At 41.4% G+C, this 23,899-nt stretch overlaps 3 protein-coding genes across 5 annotated transcripts in view; 1 reads left to right on the forward strand and 2 right to left on the reverse strand.

Annotated features, from left to right (window-relative positions):
- The window catches only part of LOC115009216 (multiple PDZ domain protein), a 38,222-nt gene extending 32,489 nt beyond the window's left edge, over positions 1–5,733 (forward strand). For both annotated transcript variants that reach the window (XM_029433083.1, XM_029433091.1), the window contains exons 36-44: positions 165–312; positions 421–492; positions 699–795; positions 936–979; positions 1,375–1,497; positions 2,082–2,186; positions 2,659–2,762; positions 3,561–3,684; positions 4,510–5,733. In XM_029433083.1, coding sequence (XP_029288943.1) covers positions 165–312; positions 421–492; positions 699–795; positions 936–979; positions 1,375–1,497; positions 2,082–2,186; positions 2,659–2,762; positions 3,561–3,684; positions 4,510–4,656 — 964 coding nt within the window. In that variant the 3' untranslated portion in view covers positions 4,657–5,733. The remainder of the gene's footprint in view (positions 1–164; positions 313–420; positions 493–698; positions 796–935; positions 980–1,374; positions 1,498–2,081; positions 2,187–2,658; positions 2,763–3,560; positions 3,685–4,509) is intronic.
- A 3,907-nt stretch (positions 5,734–9,640) lies between these two features.
- On the reverse strand, positions 9,641–15,045 carry tyrp1b (tyrosinase-related protein 1b). 2 transcript variants are annotated; one of them, XM_029436935.1, is made up of 9 exons: positions 15,032–15,045; positions 13,821–14,179; positions 13,432–13,540; positions 12,525–12,738; positions 11,936–12,140; positions 10,478–10,645; positions 10,171–10,350; positions 9,932–10,078; positions 9,641–9,846 (listed from the first exon to the last, which is right to left on the reverse strand). In XM_029436935.1, the coding sequence occupies exons 1-9, from the start codon at positions 15,043–15,045 to the stop codon at positions 9,641–9,643; spliced, it is 1,602 nt and encodes a 533-aa protein (XP_029292795.1). The 2 variants fall into 2 exon arrangements, with proteins under 2 accessions (XP_029292795.1, XP_029292788.1); XM_029436928.1 differs by lacking the exon at positions 15,032–15,045 and having other exon boundaries at positions 9,932–10,072; positions 10,165–10,350; positions 13,821–14,178.
- Positions 15,046–15,502: 457 nt separating this feature from the next.
- Positions 15,503–22,033, reverse strand: LOC115007395 (serine/threonine-protein phosphatase 4 regulatory subunit 2). The gene is made up of 5 exons (XM_029430240.1): positions 21,676–22,033; positions 20,639–20,941; positions 19,777–19,894; positions 18,986–19,096; positions 15,503–16,355 (listed from the first exon to the last, which is right to left on the reverse strand). The coding sequence occupies exons 1-5, from the start codon at positions 22,031–22,033 to the stop codon at positions 16,181–16,183; spliced, it is 1,065 nt and encodes a 354-aa protein (XP_029286100.1). The 3' UTR covers positions 15,503–16,180.
- Positions 22,034–23,899: the final 1,866 nt, after the last annotated feature.

Raw genomic sequence — 23,899 nt, forward strand, 5'->3', positions numbered from 1 at the left:
TGAGGTCAGGGACTCAGAAGCAACAAGGATCATTATTGTAAAGAAAATACATACATAATTTGCACAATCAAGTGTGACGTTATGCAAAACAGCATTCAGGTCACATAATTCGGTCTACCCGTGTGGAACAGACACAGTGTTTGACCTCTGTTTTCTCTCAACAGTAATGACACGGGCATCTTTGTGTCAGATGTCATCAGAGGAGGCGTAGCGGATTTAGATGGCAGGTTGTTGCTAGGTGACCAAATTCTGTCAATCAATGGGGATGATGTCCGTGCAGCATCGCAGGAATATGCACACAAGGTTCTCCAGGTCAGACACATCCACACTTATACATACGAAGTCCATAAACAAATTGCGGGTCATACATGTCTTTCACAGATTCATCATCTTATGTGAGATGTGTCACTTTGCTCTTAGAGTTGCAGTGGAGCAGTCCACCTGGAAGTGGCTCGTTTTAAAGCTGGGCTGCAGTACTCACAGCAGAGCCAGGTAAGCTGTTTCCTGTGGCTGTGTGTGTCGCAATGACAGGCTAGCAAAGAAAATGTTCAAATGTATGCCGTTATCAGGTGTTGAATTTACTTTTTATTTTCATTTAGCTGATTAATATTGTTTGTAATTCAACTATTACTTTTTCGCACTATTTTAACAATAGTACTTTGTGAACGTAGGAGTACTATAAGTTGTGTTTTATCCAGAGTGAAGACTCTGACTGTTCCACCCTGACCCCCCCAAGTGGATGTGATGCTTTCCTCGGCCGCCAGAGGGAGACAGATAACAAGACAGGGAGCTACTGTGAGTCGCCCTTGTGTCCTCTTTATATATATATATATATATATATATATATATATATATATATAAATATTTAGGTATATATATATATATATATTGGAATATTCACGCTGATTATGCAAACATTTATTCTCCTCCCACAGCATTGCAAGACTACCCTGAGACAAGGAAAGTAATAATACAAAAGGTAAAGCATAACCTCTTGAAAAATAATACAATTGTTTTTTTATGAGTGCCCCAGACTGACCTTCAACATTTGTTATGTATACTTTCACAAAGTCTGTGTTTGATTGTTACCCCTGAGAGCTGTTGTTCTTATTTTAAATAACAAACTCAAAATGATATATACATACATATAACATATATATATATATATATAACATACATATACATATAACCTTACAGAACATCAGGTGTTAATCTCATGTGCTGCCATGTGACTCACCAATATTGCTTAACAGGGTCTACAATGTGTGTGTGTGTGTGTGTGTGTGTGTGTGTGTGTGTGTGTGTGTGTGTGTGTGTGTGTGTGCGTGTGCGTGTGCGTGTGCGTGTGTGTGTGTGTGTGTGGTATCACCACAGGGTCCATGTGACTCCCTGGGTATCAGTGTAGCAGGAGGAGTGGGCAGTCCCCATGACAACGTACCTCTTTTTATTGCTACCATGGATACCAGTGGATTGGCTGCCAAAACGCGGCAATTACAGGTGAGGTCTGCCGATGTATATAGGCCTGTGTTCATTCATCACATTGTGGGGACAGATCTGTTATTGTCATAACATCGTCAGGAGTCACTTCCTGTCTGAGGACAAAGAGTCAGTCCTCACAAAGGTTAACTACTTTTGTGTAATGACTTGATTTTTATTATGACTGTTAAGGCATATTTATTAGCATATTGGATCATTATATTGGATTTATTAGGATAACAACACTGTCTTTGTCAGTGTATAAAAATTGCATAGCATAGGTTATACAGTATATACTGAAGGTGTTGAAATACTGCATCATGAAAACATGTTAGACCTGCAGTACAACACTTATCAAATGTATAGTAAAGACAAATAAAAATCTGAAATACATTCAGTTTATATAGAGGTCATCCTAATTGTAGAAAAAGTAGCCTCCAAAAAGCCTAAAAAACAAAGGAGGGCTTTTTAATATCAGAAACAGAAGTAGGTTTGGGGTTGTGTAGTGCTGTTGGTTAAGGTTAGGTTATGTCTCCAGGGGATGAATGTTCTGTAAATCGATGTCCTCGCAAATATAGAAGTACACGTTTGTGTGTGTCAATCAGACAGGAGACAGGATCCTCAGCATCAATGACGTGTCCATGGAGGGAATGACTAATGTCCAAGCTGGACTCCTGCTGAAGACCGCAACCGGAACCATCAGTCTGCAGGTACTGTCACGGACAGTGAGACACACAGTACTTAATGTACAACGTCTGTGAGGCATTAAATTGCGATAATGTCAGCAAGTTTTTGTTCAATGAACCATAACCTGCTTCCTCTAGGTCATTATTACTTTGGCATCACCGTGACATCATTATTTTCATACATAAAAACTGTGATGAATGTGATAGGTTATAGTTTCAGTCATTATCAGTGTGTTGCATGTGAACACAATACTGTCATTTTAAGACAAGACTGATTTCCTACATGTTAATAAGCCTCTTGAAATATTTTTGTTGCAAGAGAGAACAAGAGGTATTTGTAAGAAGCAGGGTTTCAGTTATTCTTGACGAGTAAAAAAAACATCAAACGTTTTTTAATATTTGTATTACTCACTGTATTAATGTTAAGACAGGATGACGGTGTTAAAGCAGCAGAAGGATATCAGATTAGTGCAGTTAGATTTGTGTGTGCGTCTAGGTGGCAGCGGGCTCTGGTGCGTGCAGCACAAATGACCACACTGATGTTCATGCCCGGTCGTCCGGCCAGCCCAGCAGCCTCCCCCGCTTCCATAACAACCTCAGGTAAGAAGCAGTTTCCGGCTGTTGTAGTTTATGATCTCACTTTGCCTCCCTCCTGGCTTATTCACCGAATGAGGACAAAGTCAGACCCCAGTTCCCTTGGCAATAATGGGAAAGTGCAGCCACTGTGTGAGAGGCATTGAGATGAATGTGCTTTTGGACATAATGAGCTGCAGTTTTCTTGTTATTTGTATTTTGATCTGTTCTCAATGTAATGTTTTTTCAGGCAACTTTCAGCTAAACCTCACCAAAGACCAAGACACAGTTTTCTTTTGTCTGTTTCTTATTAAACTAATACATTTGATTACATTGTAAAACTTCTGGGAATGATTAATTGAAACAAGTACATTAATTACTTGTAACAATAAGTATTGATATTGGTATGGTTGTGAGTTCAATACCTGGCTGCCACCATTGTACCCCTGAGCGAGGTACTTAACCCTGAGCTGCTCCAGGGAGACTGTCCCTGTACTTAAGTCGCTAAATGACCTGTAATAATTATGTGTATTCAAGAAGGTTGAGAACTGTGTTGTTGAAAACAAAACTGTTTAATAATTATGGGATTCATCACATCTAAAAAAAAACACAGTACATCAGGTATTCACCTCTCTTTTCCTGGTGAGATACTTATTTTACAAACACACAGACACACACAAACACACACACACACACACACTCACACATAGACACACACACACACACACACAACACACACACACAGAGAATATTTCAGTGCGGAGCTAGTGCAGAAGTAGCATTGGCAGCAACACAGCTCCATTGTTATGCATCCTTTTCCTGCAGTGCTCGCAAGTACACAACCATCACTCTGGAGAGGGGCTCCTCGGGCCTGGGCTTCAGCATCGTAGGAGGGTTCAGCAGCCCTCACGGAGATCTGCCAATCTACATCAAAACTGTCTTCAACAAGGTGAGAAAACATCCTCCAGGGAGAAATCTTTCATGGGAATGCTGGTTTTTGGAAATCTAATCTCAGCACATCATAGTGTTCAGTTATACTGCCAAGTGCCTGTGTTTATAAACAGTAAGACCCAAGACCACAAAGATTGGACGCCTTACGCTTTTTAACAGCTGGTGTCAAGTGAATACAGATAATATAAATATGCTGTAACTCGTAAAAATGTCATGAATTGTTTCACTATTTTGAATTGTAAGTACTCCATTGGTTAAAAGTGTTACACCTTTTTAGTTGACTAGTAATAATGCTATTCTTTTTTACTATCATCCAGCAATTTATCATTTTAAACATAACGTAAAAAGATTATTTCATTGTAATCTTTCACTTATTACAGTATCATTTTGTTTTTTTGCGTGTACTCTATGCCAGCGGTCCCCAACCTTTTTTATGCCACGGACCGGTTTCATGTAAGACAATATGTTCGCGGACCGGACAAATATAAAGTGCATAGAAAATTCACCATTACGCTGAATTAGTGGGAGCCCTGAGCTTGTGTCTCTGCAACGAGCCAGTCCAATATAGGGTATACATTCTTCACCAATAGTAAAAGGTTTCTTCTCTTAGCGACACGGTTAGTCACTAAGTATGACGCTCTCAGTGTACTCGCATGTGTTGATGTGGTGACCATCAGTAATATGTCCTTCTTGTTCATGTTTTTTTCTTTAAAACAACTCCAACTCCGTCTTTTAATGCCGGGCGCCGGCGTTATGAAGGCTTGTAAACAGCTTGTGATCTCTGATCTGAGCATGGTGACAGACTAGTCTCTGTACTCCGCAGGGGGCGGCCACAGAGGACGGCAGGCTGAAACGTGGAGATCAGATCATTGCCGTGAATGGACATTGTCTGGAGGGCGTGACTCACGCTGAAGCTGTGGACATCCTCAAGAAGACCAAGGGAACTGTAGTCCTAACGATACTCTCTTGAGACACGGCCCGTTGTGTCCGATTGTAATTATGTCTTTGCAAAGTAGCCCATGAAATAATGTAGCCACCTCCCCGTAGCACGGCCTCACACAAACCTGGGAAGGTGAATGTGGACAGTTAAAGTGATATAGAAGAGTAGGTACTGTTATTGTAAATCTATCTGAATTTAGTTTTGGGGAAGCTACCTCGAACTGCAACTGGGTGTGTTAATGTGCAAAACTTTCCCAATATAAACTCATATTCCTGTGAAGGTGTTACAAGAACTAATGTGTTAATGTTATATAAAAACTTCAGATCCAAATCATGCACATCTTTGTGTTTATACAAACAGCATGTTTTTAAAGTTTCCATAGAAGCGATGCTCATAGAAACCAATGCACCAAAGGCATACAGTAAATAAGCCAACTGATTATGATATATTGTGTCTTAGTGATACCGTTCAAGGTATTTATAATGTAGTTATGCAATGTATACGCACATGAATAAATTACTCAAAAAACCTCTGAATCTGCCGAAAGTGCATATGAATGCAATAGATCACGTCTCTTAAGACACAATGTCAGATGTATTTACTGTCTATAGACTTGTGTTCATTCAGAGTTAGCTACTGTGATCAACTCCTAAGACCCAAAACATGCCAAGTGCTTCTGCCAATCTTTTGTATGGCAATAAGGTTTTAGGACATTTGCTTTGGAAGACTGTTTTACTTTCATTCTTCATTCTCATACTCTAATCATTAAGTGTGTCATTGCTTGAATAATCAATGTATTTTAAATATCTTTAATACTTTAAATATCATTTATTTATTTACTGATGTATAATTGATTACTGTTTTCATAATCTTTAACTTGATCAGCTGTCTTTTAGGAAGTGTTGTTATAGTGCAATGTGTAATCTTTATTTAGAAACCATAGCTGTTTTATATGAAAGTATTAATATTTCTGTTGTCTTCAGTCATTTGTTTTATTTCATTAATGTCAGTAGCACTCGGAGCCACATCACACATGGGTTTGGGATTGTGTAACATTGTATGACTGAATGTACTGTGAGGAATCTTATTAAATGTTCATTTGTTAGAGTTGTGTATACAAAACGTTTTATAGTTCAGCACTTATAATGTCCTAGTGAAACCAGCAGTCACCTTTAAATAAGGTCATCTTTTAATGAGGCATGACAACAACACAGAACTCTTTCTTGATGCTCTGTGATCTTTCTGGAATATCACTGATAAGAAAGTTAATATCACATTGTTTGACTTTCAAATCCACAGATGCAGACCAGAAAGAAGTATTTGAGAAAATCTGAGATTCCTTAACTTTTAAGCGAGGACGTCTGCGCCTGCAGTTACATTTAAGGATAAATGCAAGAATTGTTTTGCATTTTTCGCATATTTTTGCATCTATTTCCAAACCAGTGAACAGAATTTTGCCTTGGGGGGGGGGGGTGTTTTATTGTCGTGGTTATGCTCTTTGTCTCTCTCTCTGTCGCCCTCTTTTCTCTCTGTCTTTGTCAAACATCAATACATATTCAAGATCATGCAGGTTATTGAAGTGTGTGTCACACAGTATAACATGGAATAACAGGGCAGCACAGAGTAGGTATTTGAGTCACAACAGGAAAGGCAGTGGTGGTATAAGAACTTGGATCTTTTACTTAAGTAAAAGGAACAAAACCACAGAATAGAAATACAATACAAAATAAACTTAAAGTATTAAAATTAAAAGTACTTGTTATGAAGAATGGCCCATTTTAAAATAATGCATTTAATAGTGTTGGACTATAATTATTGATGCATTAATGTGTACATCACTTTAATGTGGCAGCTGGTACAAGTGAAGTTCCCTGTAGATCAATAAAGTATTATTTTATATTAACCTATGACAATTTATTGTTTGACTACATTTTGTATTATTAATCTCAATATGCAAAGTTACTAGTAACTTTAGGAGAGGACAATTAGTTTGAGAACATTGTAGAGGAAGCCGAAGAAATAAGTCAAAAAGTTTGGACAAAGACGATCTCAACCTGAGTTAGAGAAACGCCACGAGAGAGTAAACCTGTGCCATTTTTTTTGTAAATGCACATAACTTTCACTTTAATTACTGGAGTTACTGTTGACAACTTTGACAAACAATACATTTGCACACAAATGTCTCATTTAGGAAATAGGAGGCATCTAGGGAGATCCTGTCTGGAACCTCCGCATTAATCAAAGCCATCTGTTCACATTGCAAGCTTTATTGAAACCCAGCCATCGCAGTCTGCTTTATCCTTCTCCAGATGAACAATTGCCTTGCCTAAAGGCTGGCGTGAAGAGGGTTTTAAGACGGAGGAATGGCTAAATGTTTTTTGAGCATTTAACCGTAATGTTTCCAACTAAATGATGGTTCTTCTTTTGTGAAAGTTTATATGTGCTACTCAAAACATACATCTACATATTTCTTTATACAGTATTTCTTATCTGATCTTTAATAGATGTCCATACAACTCTTGTGGAAGTCACAAGGGGCAGATGCATTTCCAACTCCGTTTCTTCCCTTTCATTAAGCAAGAAAACTGATCAGCTGGTTTTCACAAGCAGGCTCAAATTCCCTTTCCCTCAAACATTTATGAGGAATATGCCAGCAGGCCACAGGCAATAGGACCGTTTCCACCACATAGCCTTTTTCCCTACCCTTCTTTTCCATCATCGAGTGAGGCCGATACACGGTGGCTCCAAAACTGTAATGCATTCTTCGGCAGCTACGAGGACTTCCATGAGAGCGCCCTTGACATAAAAGGAGTTAATGATTCTCTCTCTCTCTCTCGGGAAGTAGCAGTGGCCAAATCATTGTTCTCTGTGTGACTGTCACATCTAGCCATATTAATAAATCCACAGGATTGTCTTTTTGCTGTCACTGTAACCTGCTGGTACGGAAAGAACAGCCAACTGATGGTGGATCCAAAATAAATCTCATCTTTTCCATCCATTCCCATGAGATTCCAGCATGCATTGCAAAAAAATGCTACTCCTAAGCAATTCAGTTCAGTGCTGAGTCTCAAAGTCTTGATTTCCTTAAAGAAAGATAAAAATACTCCGACAGGGAGATTTACTGTAGCTACTATACACACTGTAGGTCTACAGGAGTGACAGTAAATTACAGTTTATTCAATTAAATTTAGGTGCCACCAGTTCCATGTCATTGTAAGTCTAGGTTGTCACTGGCAAATGAGTTGGACTAATGGGAAATGTGGTGCAGAGAAGCATGAATGCTTATGTCATGCCATTTTATTCATTGGCATTGCCTAAGGCCAGAAATAATTAGACACCGTCATGCAGTTATAGCAGAAAAGCTGTATCTGCATCATATAGTTATAAGTTTTAAAACCGCAGAAAATGTTCCTATTATTTTAAATTTTTTGATTCATTCATTTCTTATGTAAGATTCTTATTCATAAAAAAACTCCGAAACAATTGTATTTTAATGTCTCCACGTGTCTAAATTCTGTTTTATATTTCACTACTGTTAAATTGTAATGTAATTCATAATTTCTTTATAGCCTAAAACTGGTCAAATTTGAGTCTAAGAAACATTTGTATCTTATCTATCGATTCAAAACTCACTATATGTACTGTAACTATGTATGTACATATATGTACTGTAAGGTAAACTGCACCTCAGCCCTCTAAAGACAGAGCATATTACCTCTATGTCCTTAATGGTAGCTACAGCCCCGGCTTGAGCCTCAACAAATACAACATTTGCTCTTACCCATGTAGTACATTCTGTGTGTTTGTTTACGTGTGTTATTACGCAGATGGCAGCAACTTCTGAGAGACTCGGATTCAAAGGTTCAACGTGGCCTTCCTCTGCAGCTGACCGATGACGCATCAATCCTTTATGCATTGTGCAGTTTGCAACCTTTCATCGGTTTTGGTGAAGGCAAGAGACGGCTTTTTGGGAAAAATGTAAGACAAACAATTCCACTGAATTGTGTCGAGATGAAGTTGAATACAAGACCCTAACGCTGAAGTCGTCACTCACAGGTGTGTGCAAGTTCTTCAACCCTGCTCCTCTTTTTGACCAATATATAACAAGTGTGGACAATGTGTAGGAGGTATGTAGCAGCTTCATGGTGACATTGTGGTATTTAATGCTGTATTTTGCTGGGTTAACATTCCATCAGGTACAAGTATAAGATCATGTAGCTCTTTGTTGAATCGATCATCCAGATCCTTCGTCATACTGTATTTCAGTTTGTCCAATTTCTTACTTTATTCCCTAGAAATATATGACTGTATATGAATGATTTTTGGGGGGGGGGGGGGGGGGGGGGGGGCGTCTCATACTGTGGCAGTAATGTTTTATATCCACATGAGGGCGGTGTGTGTGCTGTTATGGGGACCTAGACATTTGCATTGACTTGATCTGACTCATCTGTGAGAAGTAACATTACATCTAAGTGGTTTGCTGATTAGCCTCAGGCTAAAGGCAAGTACATTTGCACCCGCAGCAAAAGCCTCTAGTATTAAGACCTGTCTGAGGTCTGTTTATACTGCACAGCAAATTATTCACACATTAATAGTGCATAACTGTGCAGAATGAATGGAATAGGAACATCAAACCTGATAGGATGGTTGCATTTATCTTACAGATAACATTTGTCTGCATGAATATATCAGAAAAATGGGAGCTTAAGAAGGGACACTATAGGGGAGAAATAGTCTGCTATATTGTCTACCAACAGCAAATTGGCCATTTATTACAAACTGAGTTGCTCCAGGCAATCTGACCTCTTGGCTGCAGTCTGAACTCTTCTGCTGTATGTGTCACACTAAAGATCCGCTGGCCTCTTCCAGCCTTACAATTTAAAGCAAATACATTGACACTGACACACAGACTCTGGGTTCAAAACCAGTTCAACTTTATTAGAAGAAGTAGTGGAATAAAAAAAAGCAAAACAAATGCATGAAAATGTTAAGACCTCTCTAGAGAACCATGGATTTAGACAACGGACTGTGATTTGCCCAACCTCCGGTCATCCTCTGAGTAGCGTCGGAAAGTTTCTCCCAGCAGTGGCTCCAGGGCCTCAGCTGAGCGGTAGGAGCGGGCGCGCACGGCACAGGCGATGACGCCACCCACCACTGCCGCCACCAGCACTGCCGAGACAATGGCGATGGTGATGATCTCAGACACGGTGTAGGCACGAGCTATGAAAGAGGAGAGAAAGGTCATGAGGGGTCATTGGGTGTTGTCGGTCGGTCTGTGCGTAAATGTGTGTGTGCTGCTACATACCTGGCCACTGGACCTCATAGGAGTATCCCAGGTTTTCTGGGGCTGAGACGAACATCTCAGCATTGGTAACAGGAGGCCAAAAGGGAACCATATTGAATCTGCTGTTGTGCCCGATGGGAGCATTCTCCTCAGGGTAAACTACTTCACCTGCAGGATGAGAAGGAAAAAAAGGGTTTTATCCATCTATTCTTCCCTCTGAGTGAGTTTCTGTATCTGCACTTAGTTCAGTGTGCGTGTACCTGGTTGGTGCCTGCTAAGCCACTCGTCGAAGATTGCATCGGTGAACGTGTGCAGCAGGACAAAGATGGGGTCGTTGGGCGAGAGGTGAGTCTGTCCGCCCGTCCCGTTGAGGAAGAGATGCGCCAAGTTGTGGAGGCTGCGGACCACCGGGTCATACATCCCCTGGGGGGCGCTGTAGCCTAGAAAATACAAAACAACAAAGCCAATGCATGAAAGCCATATGTGAGTTGAGGGTCGAGACTGAACCTGAATATCCTGGTAAATCTTAAGTGCTTCAATTCTGACCCATGACACATAACTGCGCACCTTCAATGGTGTTCCTGAAGCTCTCGGAGGAGGTGGAGTAGTAAGGTGGAGTGTCGAAGGCGTTGAGCTCCAGACAGTCCAGCACATCCTGGGGCTCTGGCAGCTTCTGCACCATGGGCCGTGCCACGTTACCCGCTGGGTTCCTGCTGATGGGACTGGTTTCTGTGCCTAGGTGAAGAACAGAAGCCAAGGTTTTAGAGTTAATATTATCCAACTCAAGTCCAATATAGTTACCTCTACACTCAGACAAAAGATAACTATTTTCTTTTTGGTTAGTGGGGCATTGTAGTCCAGATTCAGGCCAGTGGTCCCCACAGAAGGGGAAAGCAAGATAATTAGAAATATATTGAACTACTTTCTAATTCTATGTGGGAGGCTAGACTAGTTTGATCCGTCTTAAACATGACAGGTTGGCAGTTTTGTCTTTTAATTATTCACTAAAAGTCAACAGTAGTGAGTGGGAGCTCTGTGACTGAACAGAAGTTTTTTTTTTTTTTTTCTTTCTTGCACGCATGATCTCTTTCTTTCTTTTTTTTGTGCTTTCTCTCCCACACGTACACAAACACACACAAGAGCACATAAACAGAAGGCTACATAACTTAGTTGTCTGTCTGTTTGAAGATTATTCCCTCAGATCAAAGGAACCAGTAGACTGCTAGATTCCCCGTCTTCAACAAGCACATGCACAAATGAGGCAACCCCCCTAACCCATTTAAGGAGATGTTGCTTGTTGATGCAGGAAATACCGGGGCTGTCATGACTCTCTAAGGGGATTAATGAGACAGATCGTTGACACGTTGGCCACTCACATGTTCTACCTGTTACCAAATTCCCTCTGCTTTCTTCTTACTCATATAAAAGGACCCCCCCCCCCCCCCCCCACACACACATACACACACACACACAGTTGTGTTTGTAGTAGAGCCCTACGCTAACAGAGGATTGACATTCTTCTTTTGTTCCACAATACCAGAGGAAAATAAATATTGTATGATTTCGGTGTATCGGTTATAATCTGGTGCCAGTGTGGAATGAGATCCAATCCCTACAAATCTGATCATGTAAAGTCTATCTCATTAAAGTGTTACACACAGTTGCCTTATTCTGGTCTAAACTGCTTGACCCATTGTGAATTAACACTTGAAAAACTCTTTGTGCGGATGGCTGCTATAGAGAAATAAGACTCAGTGGAAGATTGTTTCAAAACCCTGTGTTTAGGATGCAGTGCGTTGGATGCACACAGCAACTCAGAACTCAAGTAGTTTCAAACAAACTGTAGTAACAGCGAGCAATATCGAATGCGGCAGCTGTCAGGTATTATTTATAGGAACTTATGTTCTACATGCTCTCTTTAGGAGCTATTTGCTCTCTTTTACAATGCAGCCGAGACTACCCTGTATATCAACACTGCGTTCCTGCACAGTGCGGTCCAGTTTGTGTTTCTGCATCCGTTCTTACTGTTGCAGACGGTGCCCAAAGTGTCGTAGTCTTCCACACTCTCACAGATGACCCTCCACTGGGAGAACACAGAGTTGGAACTGATGGAGCTGATGTCGAAGGAGCTCCTGGCTCCGAGCAGCTCGTCGGTGCAGATGTCACACTCGCTGCCTCCGATGGCAAAGTTCCAGTAGGGCAGGGCGAAGGTGGAGTCGCCCAGCATGTCCTTCATATATGGAAAAAGGGAAGTGTTCATGGATGGATATATACAGAAAATGTAGAAGATAAAATGTCACTCAGAATGTTTGTTAAATGTGTATTATTGTTTCATGAACTGATTCCTCTGGTTTCACCCTTGCAATCCCTAATTTTCTTACCATTTTCCACTTTGGTGTAATTATCTTTTACCCTCTCTCTGTCCTCCTTCCTCCCTGTACCGCCTTTCTCCTGCAGGATAGATATCTGTCTCCATCCCTTCAAATCCCCACGCTCTTTCCTTCCTCCTCTTATCATCCCTTCTCCCGTCCTCACTTCCACCATCCTTCCATCAGCCTAAAAGCCACCTCTTTTCCTTTCCCTCTTTCTCCATCCCTTCCTCCCCTCTCCTCACCTGCATGTCTCTCTCCAGTTGCAGCAGATGAAAACGATGCCAGGTGACAAATCCCGGGCCCTCGTGGGAGAAGTCTACGCCTCCAAAGCTGGCCTGGCCCGACCCCAGGTATGTTTTGCTGACAGAGTAGTAGTGGCTCCAAACAAAGTAGTTGTAAACGGTGATGTTCTCAAACTGCGGAGTGTTGCCATCAGGCCCAAACACCTCCTGGTACCTACAGATGAGAGGAGCAGCTGGATAAATGTCACCTTGTGTGTTTTTTTCCTCCACACTGCTCTAAGATTATCCTCTTGTTCTTCAATGCAGAAAGTCTCTAAACTATTGGTTGATTCGATATGTGAGACTATATGCTTTCAATTGAAGTTGAAATTTGGTAGGCACTGCATGTACATTTTTTATCTGTGTGAAATAGCAGAGGGGGACTTGGCTTCAAATATGAGGCCCGTAGCTGAAAACCTGGGCATGCCTGTTAGGGGGTTAAAAGGGTTCTTACACCTGCAGCTGAGAATTCCTTCAACAACAAAAAAACATCTTCAACTGATTTACAAAGAGGTTATTCACAGATTGATATATTGTTACTTAGAATATCTTATAAATCTCTTTACTCCTGCCGAAACTGATCATTTTCACGTTCGCCTGCATCTTAAACAGAAAGCAACCATAATAAATGTTATGATTTTACTGATAACTATCAAAACACAGCATGGGTTCACTCATATATTAACTGCCAGACTCTAGCTAGACTAAGCCTGCAGATTCTCGGCTGTCTGCAATCTACTTTTTAAATGACTTCATTAAATCAATTTTTAAATATTCTTAGCATTATTTTTCTCCTACTCAAGCCCCATACAGAATGATTGTAATAATGTATAATAATAATAATAATAATATATGCGTATGTATGTACCGCCGTGTACAGATGACCAGGTCAGGGTGGACAGTCCTCTTAGCTTGGTCCAAAGCGTTCACAAATGCCCGCTTCTCAGCCGTGCTCATCTGCATGATATTCCTCCTTACTGGAGTGATGTTAATGGGGTGGAGGAATACAGGAGGGCAGGAAGAAAGAAAATAATGGGTTATTGAGGTGTGAGAGTAACAAAAGAAGAGAGGAGGAAATAAAGTTTTATTAAAAATGAATATAGACTTTCTTTAACTCTAAATGCTGCCCTCATTCCCTTGACTGATGTATGTTCCTACGTCTTTGAGGCCCACTGAGATCTTAAAGGATACAGTCGGAGATAGACATTGGATTTACAGGTTGCCAATATTGAGTTTAGACAAAATCTATTCTCTTACCCACAGAGATCCTCTGATCACAGTTTGGTCCAGTCAGCCCGTGTCGACATTGCCCACAGTTGTAGCCACTGAAATTCCCATTACATTGGCAAGTGCGGTTGAAGAATCTCAGCGGCCACCTCTCTCTGTCATCACGCCCAGCATAAGGGTACTGGGGTCCGTGGCGGCGGTTGTCAGCTGCGATGGAGACACACTGCCCTCTTCCTGTGCTGGAGCCACACTCGTCCCCCGCCGCCCCTGTAGGGGACGGGCAGCACTGGCCACTCTGCAGCGCCGCCGGAGTGACACACTGCCGAGGGAACTGGGCCAGCGTTAGGGTGGCGCACAGGGTCACCACCAGGAGACCCACTCTCCACATGCTACCAAAATCCAGAGAGAAGGATAAGATTAGAGAATGAGGTAATAATAAAGTAGGTTAGGAATTTTAGAAACGCAAAGAGAGTAGACACATTTTACATCTTCAGACTTGTTTTACGTCCTTCCATCTTTTTTCTAAACCGCTTATCGCGTTCAGGGTTGTAAGGGGCAGGAGCACACATTTGGTAAGATGAAGACAAAACATTCAATACACTGCAGACATACACTTCAATTAAGCTCAAGAACAACTCACTCGGTTTGTGTTCTCTTGTTCAAGCCAATTGTCTTAACATTATTCCGAAACTTCACTTCTTAAACGCCCCTGTAGGCACTGTGAGTCATTATTCATAATTCACAAAGCCATTAGCTTTCAACTCTTACAAGTTCAGAAATGCTTTCAACAACAGACGGCAAGAGATGATTTGCTTCAACCTTTTTTGTAGTTAGATTTGCTTGTCTTTTGAAGCTTGTGGATTAGGAATGAATGAAGTGACTAATAGTTTGTCAGGAGAAATTACTTTTCAACAAAACAGTGATAACAGCCACTGAAGAAAAGTTACTCATTTAAGTTTTTTAAACGTGCAAAAAAGTGCTTTACATGTTGCACTTTTGCAGAGATAGTGTATATTATGAATGAATGAATGCATTACTCAACCAGTGCAACATGGGCTATTATGTGAGGAATCTGTTGTGTATCCTCAATTTTGCTAAAATCTTAATTGTATATTAGTTTCATATACACTTTTAATTTGTGAACGATGCCGAAACAATCATACACACTGTTAGGTTTTAAGACTTATTGCATTCTACAGTTCATTATGTGAAAAAGCATCAGTGTGATGTGTTTCCCCTACCTCTGACTGTGCATGCTGCTCCTCTCTTGCTGCAGAATTGTAGCACCCCAAGAGTCGGCCCATTTCCCCCTTCTGGCTTAAATAGCTATTGAGCACATGACCAGTTCAGACCACACACACATACACACACATACACACAGAACATTCACATGCCTTGTGATCATAACCCAAATGACGCTTGTGTGTGTGGTAAATAACACAATAAAAGACTGACTGTGAGAAGGCAACCATGCTTAAGCCATACATGGGTAGATTTAATCGCTTTCCACAACATCGTGATGTTTTGTTATCTGTGGAGGAAAGATTCTTGATCATTTCTGCACACAAATTAATCTTTTGTTGCCCTAAAATTACTCAATTTGTGTTGCTCCAATAATTGAACATTTCCAATTGTGCCCTGCTGAGTTCAGAATAATCCATACTGAGAGGAAAGAACGAAAGCACAAGTTCAACATTATCATTTTTATTTGGTACTGCTCAAATCATAAATGATGACAAAAAGGTCAGGAGCTATGTAAAATAAAAAACTATTTTAAACTTTATATCAGAAATGAATTATTTTTCATATATTTTATTGAAACTGTGCAGATATGGTACTTTATGTACTGCCAAAGCCCTTTATAAATTGCTGATAAAAAGGGAAATTGGTTGGACCCACTGCCCCTTTTATATAATTAAACAGCTTTGTACAGCGTGACTGAGGTGGTCAGTATGAAAAACATTTCTTAACTTTCTAGCCTAAAGAGCTTACAGACATCAAACTAAATTCTTTTTTTTAATCACATTTACACACACTCTCATACATGCGCAGAGTATTTTAAACATGCTCTTCCTCCTCACTCATTCAGGTGTGTTTACCTGTCAATGCACATTTCTACTTCCTCACGTTCACACATGTCAAACGTGTGACAGTATCTCTTTCTTTCAATTTACACTCACACGGACAGACAATACAATACAAATGTGTTACATTTACAGTAGTTATTACAGTCAGAATCCAAGGAAGTCTGTGTTGGGTTGGTTAGGATTCGAGAATTTAGGGTAATTCATTGGATATCTGGGTGAATTGAGATTGGGTACAGGGATGGAGAGTGGCTTTTTCTGGGTTCTATTTAGATACAGTAGGAACAGACAAAAGAGTTGGATCTCCTAGAGAATGGAAGTCCTGAGGTCTTGTGAGGAGTCTGGTGATGGTCCGGAGTTGGCCGACTCCTCTGCGGAGCTGGGCGGGAGGTCGGACATGGCTATTGCATGCTTCTCTTCGTGCTGCTCTTTGTTTAGAGCCAGGGTTGAAGCCACATCAGATGGGTCAAGTGGTGCTATCCTGGAAGAGAGGACAGTAGAGCAGTTGGCATCCATTTAACATGAATTGCAGTGAGGGAAAAGACAAGGCTTATTGATGGCAGGAATAATCACTGACAGAGTGCATACAATAAAAGCTATTTGATACAAATGGGGATAAAATCTGCGTTGCTTTACAGGAGGCGAAAGACGGGCTCGTTGTGATGGGACACTGAGAGTACCAGTAAATACAAACACAACTTAATTTAGTGTTTTTCATAATGGCTGTCAAACTCCTGTTGATTATGGTGCTGCAAGCAAATGCTAATATTTTCACCACTAGGTCTGTTTATTTAATGACGCACCAGATGTAGAAGCATACAGACTGTGGTGGAAGGAGATACGCTGGGAGGTAATGACACACCCAGATATAAATTGATAATTTGACATTATGGACTAATTGCAGGTGTCCTGGATGCAAGAATTTCTAAAAGTGCTACATACTTGTTGGTCTACCCTGAAGAGTATCCAAACCGCCATCTTAAGTGTCATTCCAAATGTATAAGGCTTGTAAACTGAAGGGCGGCATTTTACCCTGAACACATTGTGGCCATTCATTACTTCCTCTGCTGTAATCTGGCAGGGTGCAGAATATAATTCTACTACCTGCCAAAGTATTTGGTCTTACAGTAGCTTTAGGGCCGTGCAGAACTCTAATGCACAACCCATTTTGTATAACAACTTATTTTAAAATGATTTCTGCTTTTTCATTCAATTAACTTGTGTATCTTACATTTCTATTACTCCTACTTAATGGCCAATATATTACATTTCAAACCCTTCGCTCCCCTCCCCATATCCTGCTTTTGTGCTTTCCAAGTGACTAGATACATTGCGCAAACCCATCCTTTTGCCCTTGCAAATACTGTGTACCAAGTTCAATAGAATTCTGAGTAGTCTATTTAAATACAGAGTGTGTACATACTGATGTCTTTGGCTTCTATAACATCCATTTACCTGCTATTCAAACCACTGTTGCCCTCATTTTATAAATGCATATCTTTTCTGAGAAACATCAAGCTAAAGAAGAACATATTAGGTTCCAAAATGTACATGACTGGCTCCCACAGTTCATCTACACTCACTAAGCATTCTTTGCACCGTGGCTTCTGGCATCCTTGTGTAAGGAGCTGCACTGTGTGCCTTTATTTTTGAGATGATACTGCTGCTAAATGTGTGACTCTTAGTATTCTAAAAGTGACTTTTGTTGTTTGTTGGCAGCGTTTTTAGTGATTCCCTCTTCCAATGACAACTGGATTGTCACTGCCGCTATAAAATCTCTTAACAAGGACACATTTCAAGATGACTCTGTCGACTGTTTAATAATTCAGTGTTGCTTTGCTATCGTCTGTGCTCGGCACACATCAGATTTCACTTTGTGTCTTGCACACTTTCACTAACATAATCAACAGTCTCATTGGATCACATACACACAACTTTATGTATGCACATACGTTTTGTTTCTTTCCACAGAGTCTCTCAATCTCTGTCTTGTTCTTTCTCATTTTACACACACCCTCACCCCATGCGTTCACATGGTCACTCTTCAATCACACACACTTTTAGCTTATTATTGATCCAAGCTTGCTAGTCTGATTAGGAAGAACAGTGGTAATACCCAGTAATACTGTGGGTTCACAGGACTCACACTCTCATGTGACCAAGTGAGCAGAGCCCCCTGAGGCATAGCTTACAAAACAGCCAGGAGGGAATCAGCTGAGAAGCACACAACTGGTGGTTCCTATGAACCACAAGTTTTCAGGTCAGTGCACTACTTTTAGTCGGCTGACAATGGGCAAATCTGACATCCGGCTAGTGTTGGTGGCAACTGATACTGTAGAAGTCAGTTTGGTGGTAGCAGAAAATCAAACACTAGGGAGGAATCTGGGAGAGAGAAAGGAAGAGCCTAGCAGAGGCGACATGCAACATTTCCTTTTTATAAAATAGCCTGCCAGCCAACTTCAAATAAACCAAAAGAAAACAATCTGTTGCACTGTTGAAAAGTCTCGGTCTGAACTCAATGAGATCATGTAAACCATGAAACAAAACCTCGAAATGGATTCAATCAGACAAAAGACCAGCATGCTGTACAACTCCCAATTAATCGCAGTCTTTAGAGATCTTTGTCACTATGTTCAATCCAGTGTTTCCCCTACCATTGTCTTGGAGGGGCGCTGCGCCCTGCCAACGAGCCCTGCACGCCCCGCCTGAAATTCAAGGTGTTTGTTTAATTTATTCACAACTCACTTTTCACATTCACAGGTCTCTTTTATTAAATAAACTAAACGCTTATGCTATTGATCTAATTTATGTGCACGTTTCAGTTTGTACTGTCTACTTTGCGCATTCACATTCTCTCCTTCGCTCCGTTTTGCGAAGGGCGGGGCTTCACATCTGACACACACACACACACACACACACACGTGCGCACACACCTACAGAGCGGAAGAAAGGAGAGGGGAGAACTTAATAGAAACCGCGCCACGCACACGCCACGTCGCACGGTGAGCACCCCTTCCAAAGCAGTAAACCTGGGGGAAACACTGCAATCTGTGATAATCATCTGTACGTAACCACTGTAGATGTAAGATAGATGTTTATGTTTGAACATACTGTTGAGCGTCCCCATTGCCTGCAGGAAGTGTGTCGTCACTGCAGTCACCTCCTGTAGCTGCCTCCGGTTCAACACATCCTTCCTCACATGCCCGCTGCAGGGCCTGGGTACTGCACACACATATACAGAAGACAAAAGAGCTCAGATATTACTGTTGTTGCTGACTGTTACCCGTCTACAATTAACTACTTGCTGCATTGGGCCATGTGGAAAAATTATTTAAAATTAAAAATACTAGTACAGCTTATTACCAATAAAATACATCTCTCTTTTTGCGAGAGACAAAATGAACCAATACTAAACACCATCTCCCCATGTCATCATCTACCCGTGTGGAAATGTTAGCTGCAGCTTTGGCAACATCAGAAGCAATCATGTACCAGCACTGCTGTAAGTCCCATCTGTGATTGTAGCGCTGTTGGTACTACAGCTAACAATCAGATGGCTTATTTCAGCTATTAGAGAAGAAGGACTGGGATATGGTTGTGCTAGTGCGAATGCAGACTAAGTATTATTTAGATTACCACTCGTAAAAAAGTAAAGAGAGGAAAATAATTTGTTTTGCCAGATCAAAACTTGATGCTACAGTGCGGTAAGATTAGGGTTGTAATGAAAATCTATTTTTGCCTTTCCAAATGATGTCAATGGATGGCTACAGGAAATAATAATATTGGCTAAGTTAAGGAAATTTGGATTGTACTTTCAGCCCACCATAAAATGATGGGTTATAAAATGAAATTTTTTGAATGAGTGTTCCTGGAGATTAAGTGCACACCTGTTGAGTACCTACCTGTTTTTGTTACGACATTTGAGGATATAGATAATCATGATAATGGTTTCCAAAACCAAGAAGGCTGCAGCAGAAATAGCCCCAATCTTCCATGCCTCCAGGCCCAGCTCACTTGTCTCTAAACAGATACATTAAGGCAGAGAGAGCAATAAAGGGATGACAGAAAAAGAGGAAACATGACATCTGATGCATTACGCTTTGCTACAAATAAATCAACTGTCCCTCAACTGCACATAAAGGAAAGTGCACTCTGACATCCCATCTATTTTACACTATAACATTACTGTTTTCCAGGAAAACAGATAAATCCTGTTTTCTATTGTCATGTCATTTTACACAATCTACCTTTGAGCTGTTTTACATTATGCCAGCTCAAAGGGGCATGTTTGTGACACATAGGGGTATAGAAACAGTTTAAACTAAATACTTCTCATCTATTTTAGTGAGGCTGGAAATAGCATATTACATTGTGACAGGATGCTCCCAACTTTCTGGTCTTCCCTCAACAGCCAGTGTGTAGTTAGCCTGCTCCACTGTTTATTCAAATGGAACAACATCAACTTGGCCATCTGCATATTTTGCTGGCAGAATCACAAGGATGTCTGTTTACTTCTTGTTTACTCTACCCAAGTTTTAAGCTGCAGAAAATCTGCTGTAATATCAAAACCCATTTATAGCCAAATGCGCAAGTTCTGAAATTGCACTCGACAACTGCAGTGTATACTATTTTTATAATGGTTCAATTCCCCTAGAATTCTCAATTGAGACATTACGATCAAAACTATAAGAGTAGATATGGGCCCAAGGAGTTAACTGATATATTGCCTTTTATATTTTGATATATTTTCGTGTTCCATTTTACCTGTGGTTCCGGCTGTGTCTTCCACCAGCTCATTGGCCTCCCCTGGTTCCTCCCCTTCTGTCTGAGGGGGTTCAGCTACAACATCCTTCACAAAATCATCCAGTGTAGGTTGGGCCACAGCAGGGTCATCTGGAGGGGTGATGATCTCAATGCCATTGTTGGATTTCTCATCACCAAAGGTATTTTCTCCAGCCTCCACCTCTCCTAGGGACAGGCTGGGGTTGGGAGCCTGGTTCTCAGAGCTCTGCTCTATGGAGGCTTCAACACCTTCCTCTGGCTCTGGGGCAGAGATCACCAACATTTCTAGAAAAGGGGTTTGGTATGTGACACATACATGAAAATGAAGCCAAGAGGTCAAGGTTTAGGGTTTGTCGAGTGGACCTATGGAATGTAGAACAATGCATAGATGTGCTGCAGCAGAGTTTGGATTTATATGCATTCGTAAGCTTACTCACAGTGTCACATTCATCTTTACAGTGCAGTATGTGCATTTAACATATCAGTTTTTCTGCATGTGTCATAATAATCATTGGGCTGTAAGAGAATTTTTGAAGTTTTTTAATGATCAATGATTAAACATTTTCTTATGTGCTTTCTACCTAAATATTTTTTTTTGCCTCAGTTTTTCAGGACATGGGCTGGTGGTAACCAATATTATTGTAAAGTGTATTAAAGGGGCTTATGAACTTCATTTAAGAGCTTTCCTCTTTTAAAGTAGGTTAAGATGCAAACAATGCAAGCTTAACCAAAGCTGCTGAGTCTAATGCAACTGAATGTTTAAAGACAAATACCATTGCAGTTTTAGTTTTTTGTGACCCAAATTATGAACAGGTTTTACATAATCAACATACTGAAAGTAGAGTAAATGGGAAAGATTAAAAATGGAGCTTTGGATTTGTTGGGAATTTTAAGGTTTCAGACATTGTTTGTAGGTTCAACGGGGAATGGTGCCAGTCTCCGACCACCCCACTAAAGCTTAATTTATTTTTGCCAGCTTTCAATTCCATTGAGCATTCAGTACACTACACATATCTCACCTTGATCCTCTTTTTCACTGCCTTGTGAGGTCTCTGAAGCAATCTGCTCCTCTTCTTCTGCTTGTTGGTTACCCCCCTCATTTCCCAAGTCCACTGATTCCTCCTTGATTACACTCTCTCCACGTCTTTTACCCCCTTCTGCCTCCCCCACTTCTGTACCTTCTGCCTCTACCTCTCCAGCAGCTCCTCCCTCCACCACTAAATGGTCTTGTTCGTCCTCTAACTCCGTTCCTTGGGCATCTTCCACTATGTTTAACTCTTCCTCCTCCTCCTCCTCTTCAACTGGCTCTCCGACTACAGTTTGTGTGCTCTCTATCTCATAATCATCAGAAGGTGCTACTATCTCCTCACCTTCCATTTCATCTACCTGAGTTTCTTCCTTTTCCCATACATCCCCTATCTGCTCCACGTCAGCTACTAGGCTAGAGTGAGACTCTAACACAGTCTCTTTCTCTGGCTTGCCACCTACTGCCACCTCCACAATTTCTGGAGTTTCCTCTATCCTTCTTTGTTTCTGTTTCAGCTGCTCCTTTTTCTTCCGACAACACAATCTGCTCCTCGCTGTCCTCCACTCCTGCCTCCTCCACTGCTAAAAACCCTCCTGTCTCCTCTAAAGCAGATACAGTTTCCTCTACAATCTCCTGGCTGACTTCGGTGTCTAGAGACTCATCAATAACCTCCACTACCTCTGCCTCTCTGCCTCCAGTTGCTACACCTGCTGTGGTCTCCACCACAAATTCAGCCACATTTTCCCCCTCCCCTTCGACAACTCCTATGCTCTCCTCAGCTACACCTTCAAATGCTTCCACCTCTACTACCTCCTGTTCCTCTCCAACACCAGTATTTCCCCCCTCTGCACCCATATCTTCACCCTCCACCTCCTCCTCCTCTGCCTGCTCCAACACCTCTGCCTCTGTGTCAGGTTCAGTATCTCCTTTTTCAGCCCCAAGGGCATCCTCTTCAGCCACCTCCTGCACTGCTGCCTCATCTGCTTTTACTTCACCTCCTCCTTCCACCTGCCCAAGAGCTGCCTCCATCACCCTTTCTAACAGCTCCTTCAGCACTTCCTCTGCCCCACGACCCTCCACCTGCTCTGAGGCCTCCTGCACAGCCTGCTGCACCTCCCTCAGGCTAGGGGGGGCCACCACGGGTACCACCTCTGCAGGGGGCAGCTCTGGTTCCTGGGGTAAAGCTTGACCATCTTGCAGGGTGACCGCTGTGGAAGATTGGATGGAGGTAGACAGACCTAGGAGATAGTATCAAATATGATCAGTTGTGTGCTTTTTAATGATACTGATGATTGTTGACCACTCAAGGAACAGGTCCAATGATTATAGTTGTTGAGTGATTGATTAGAATGCCATATGTGACACCATATACACTGCAAATCACTGTTTCTTACCATTGATTTGTGGATTATGTCAGAAGGATCACATCATGTACACATCACATTTAGGTGCAAGGCTAAATGTGTCAAAATACCAAGATATCATCACAGAGATAACCAAACCAATTTACATAAAGCCACCATACCTTCAGACATGCAGTGTTGTATCAACAAAACCACTAGGAATTCTTTCAAAAAGCAGTACTCCATGTTGTCAGCGAAAACATAAAAAATATACTCCAAACAAATCCCCAGTGTCTTCCAGGAAAACACTCTTTACTTCCTTTCGTTCTTTCAATCTTGCTCAAATGTCTAGTGTGAGTGTGTGTACCACCGCAAGACGAGTGTGTAGACTCTGGATGGTTGGACAGTAAATTGGGCCCGGGCAGGGAGGGTAATGTTGAAAACAGGTGACGCTGAAAGGAGGGAGGGTGAAAAAACGAACATCGCCATGTTAAATATTGCCACCCCGGGGTGTCTTCGTACCACTAGGTGTCTCTATGGCAGTTGGGGGTTGGAGGGGTAAAGTAGCACTTCAATGTTAAATGCTTTGGAGACCCTTACAAGGGCTGTGGTGAATCTTGGGCGGCATGTCACACACAGTATGAACTCTGGAGGAGCAATTATAGGTGGGCTGTGAGTTTGGGGTGTCAGTGATGCTACCATTGGGGCTTGACATAGAGCTAAAGAGAGTAGATCTGAGTGTAGCATAAATATACTGAAAGCAAAAGTTCATAATTTATCACAATGCACCCGACAAAAAGTAGTATTCTTCTGAATTAGCGTTTCACGCCGAAGATGTGAAATGGCTTTCCTTATGTGTGTCTTAAGCTGTTT

The sequence above is a fragment of the Cottoperca gobio genome, chromosome 1, assembly GCF_900634415.1.
Source record: "Cottoperca gobio chromosome 1, fCotGob3.1, whole genome shotgun sequence".
Lineage (NCBI taxonomy): Eukaryota > Metazoa > Chordata > Actinopteri > Perciformes > Bovichtidae > Cottoperca > Cottoperca gobio.

Bases quoted from the DNA above. Each gene is read 5' to 3' on its own strand.
- tyrp1b (XM_029436935.1), bottom strand. The intron at 13,541-13,820 runs GTAAGAGAATAG...ACATCACTCCAG, and splicing joins TGATCAGAGGATCTCTGTGG to TAAGGAGGAATATCATGCAG. The intron at 10,351-10,477 runs GTGCGCAGTTAT...TGTATTTTCTAG, and splicing joins CTTCAGGAACACCATTGAAG to GCTACAGCGCCCCCCAGGGG.
- LOC115007395 (XM_029430240.1), bottom strand. From the start codon at position 22,033: ATGGAAGGTGAGGAGATAGTAGCACCTTCTGATGATTATGAGATAGAG. The intron at 20,942-21,675 runs GTGAGATATGTG...CCCCTTTTCTAG, and splicing joins CAGTGAAAAAGAGGATCAAG to AAATGTTGGTGATCTCTGCC. The intron at 16,356-18,985 runs GTATGTTCAAAC...CCTCTCTTCCAG, and splicing joins GGCAATGGGGACGCTCAACA to GATAGCACCACTTGACCCAT.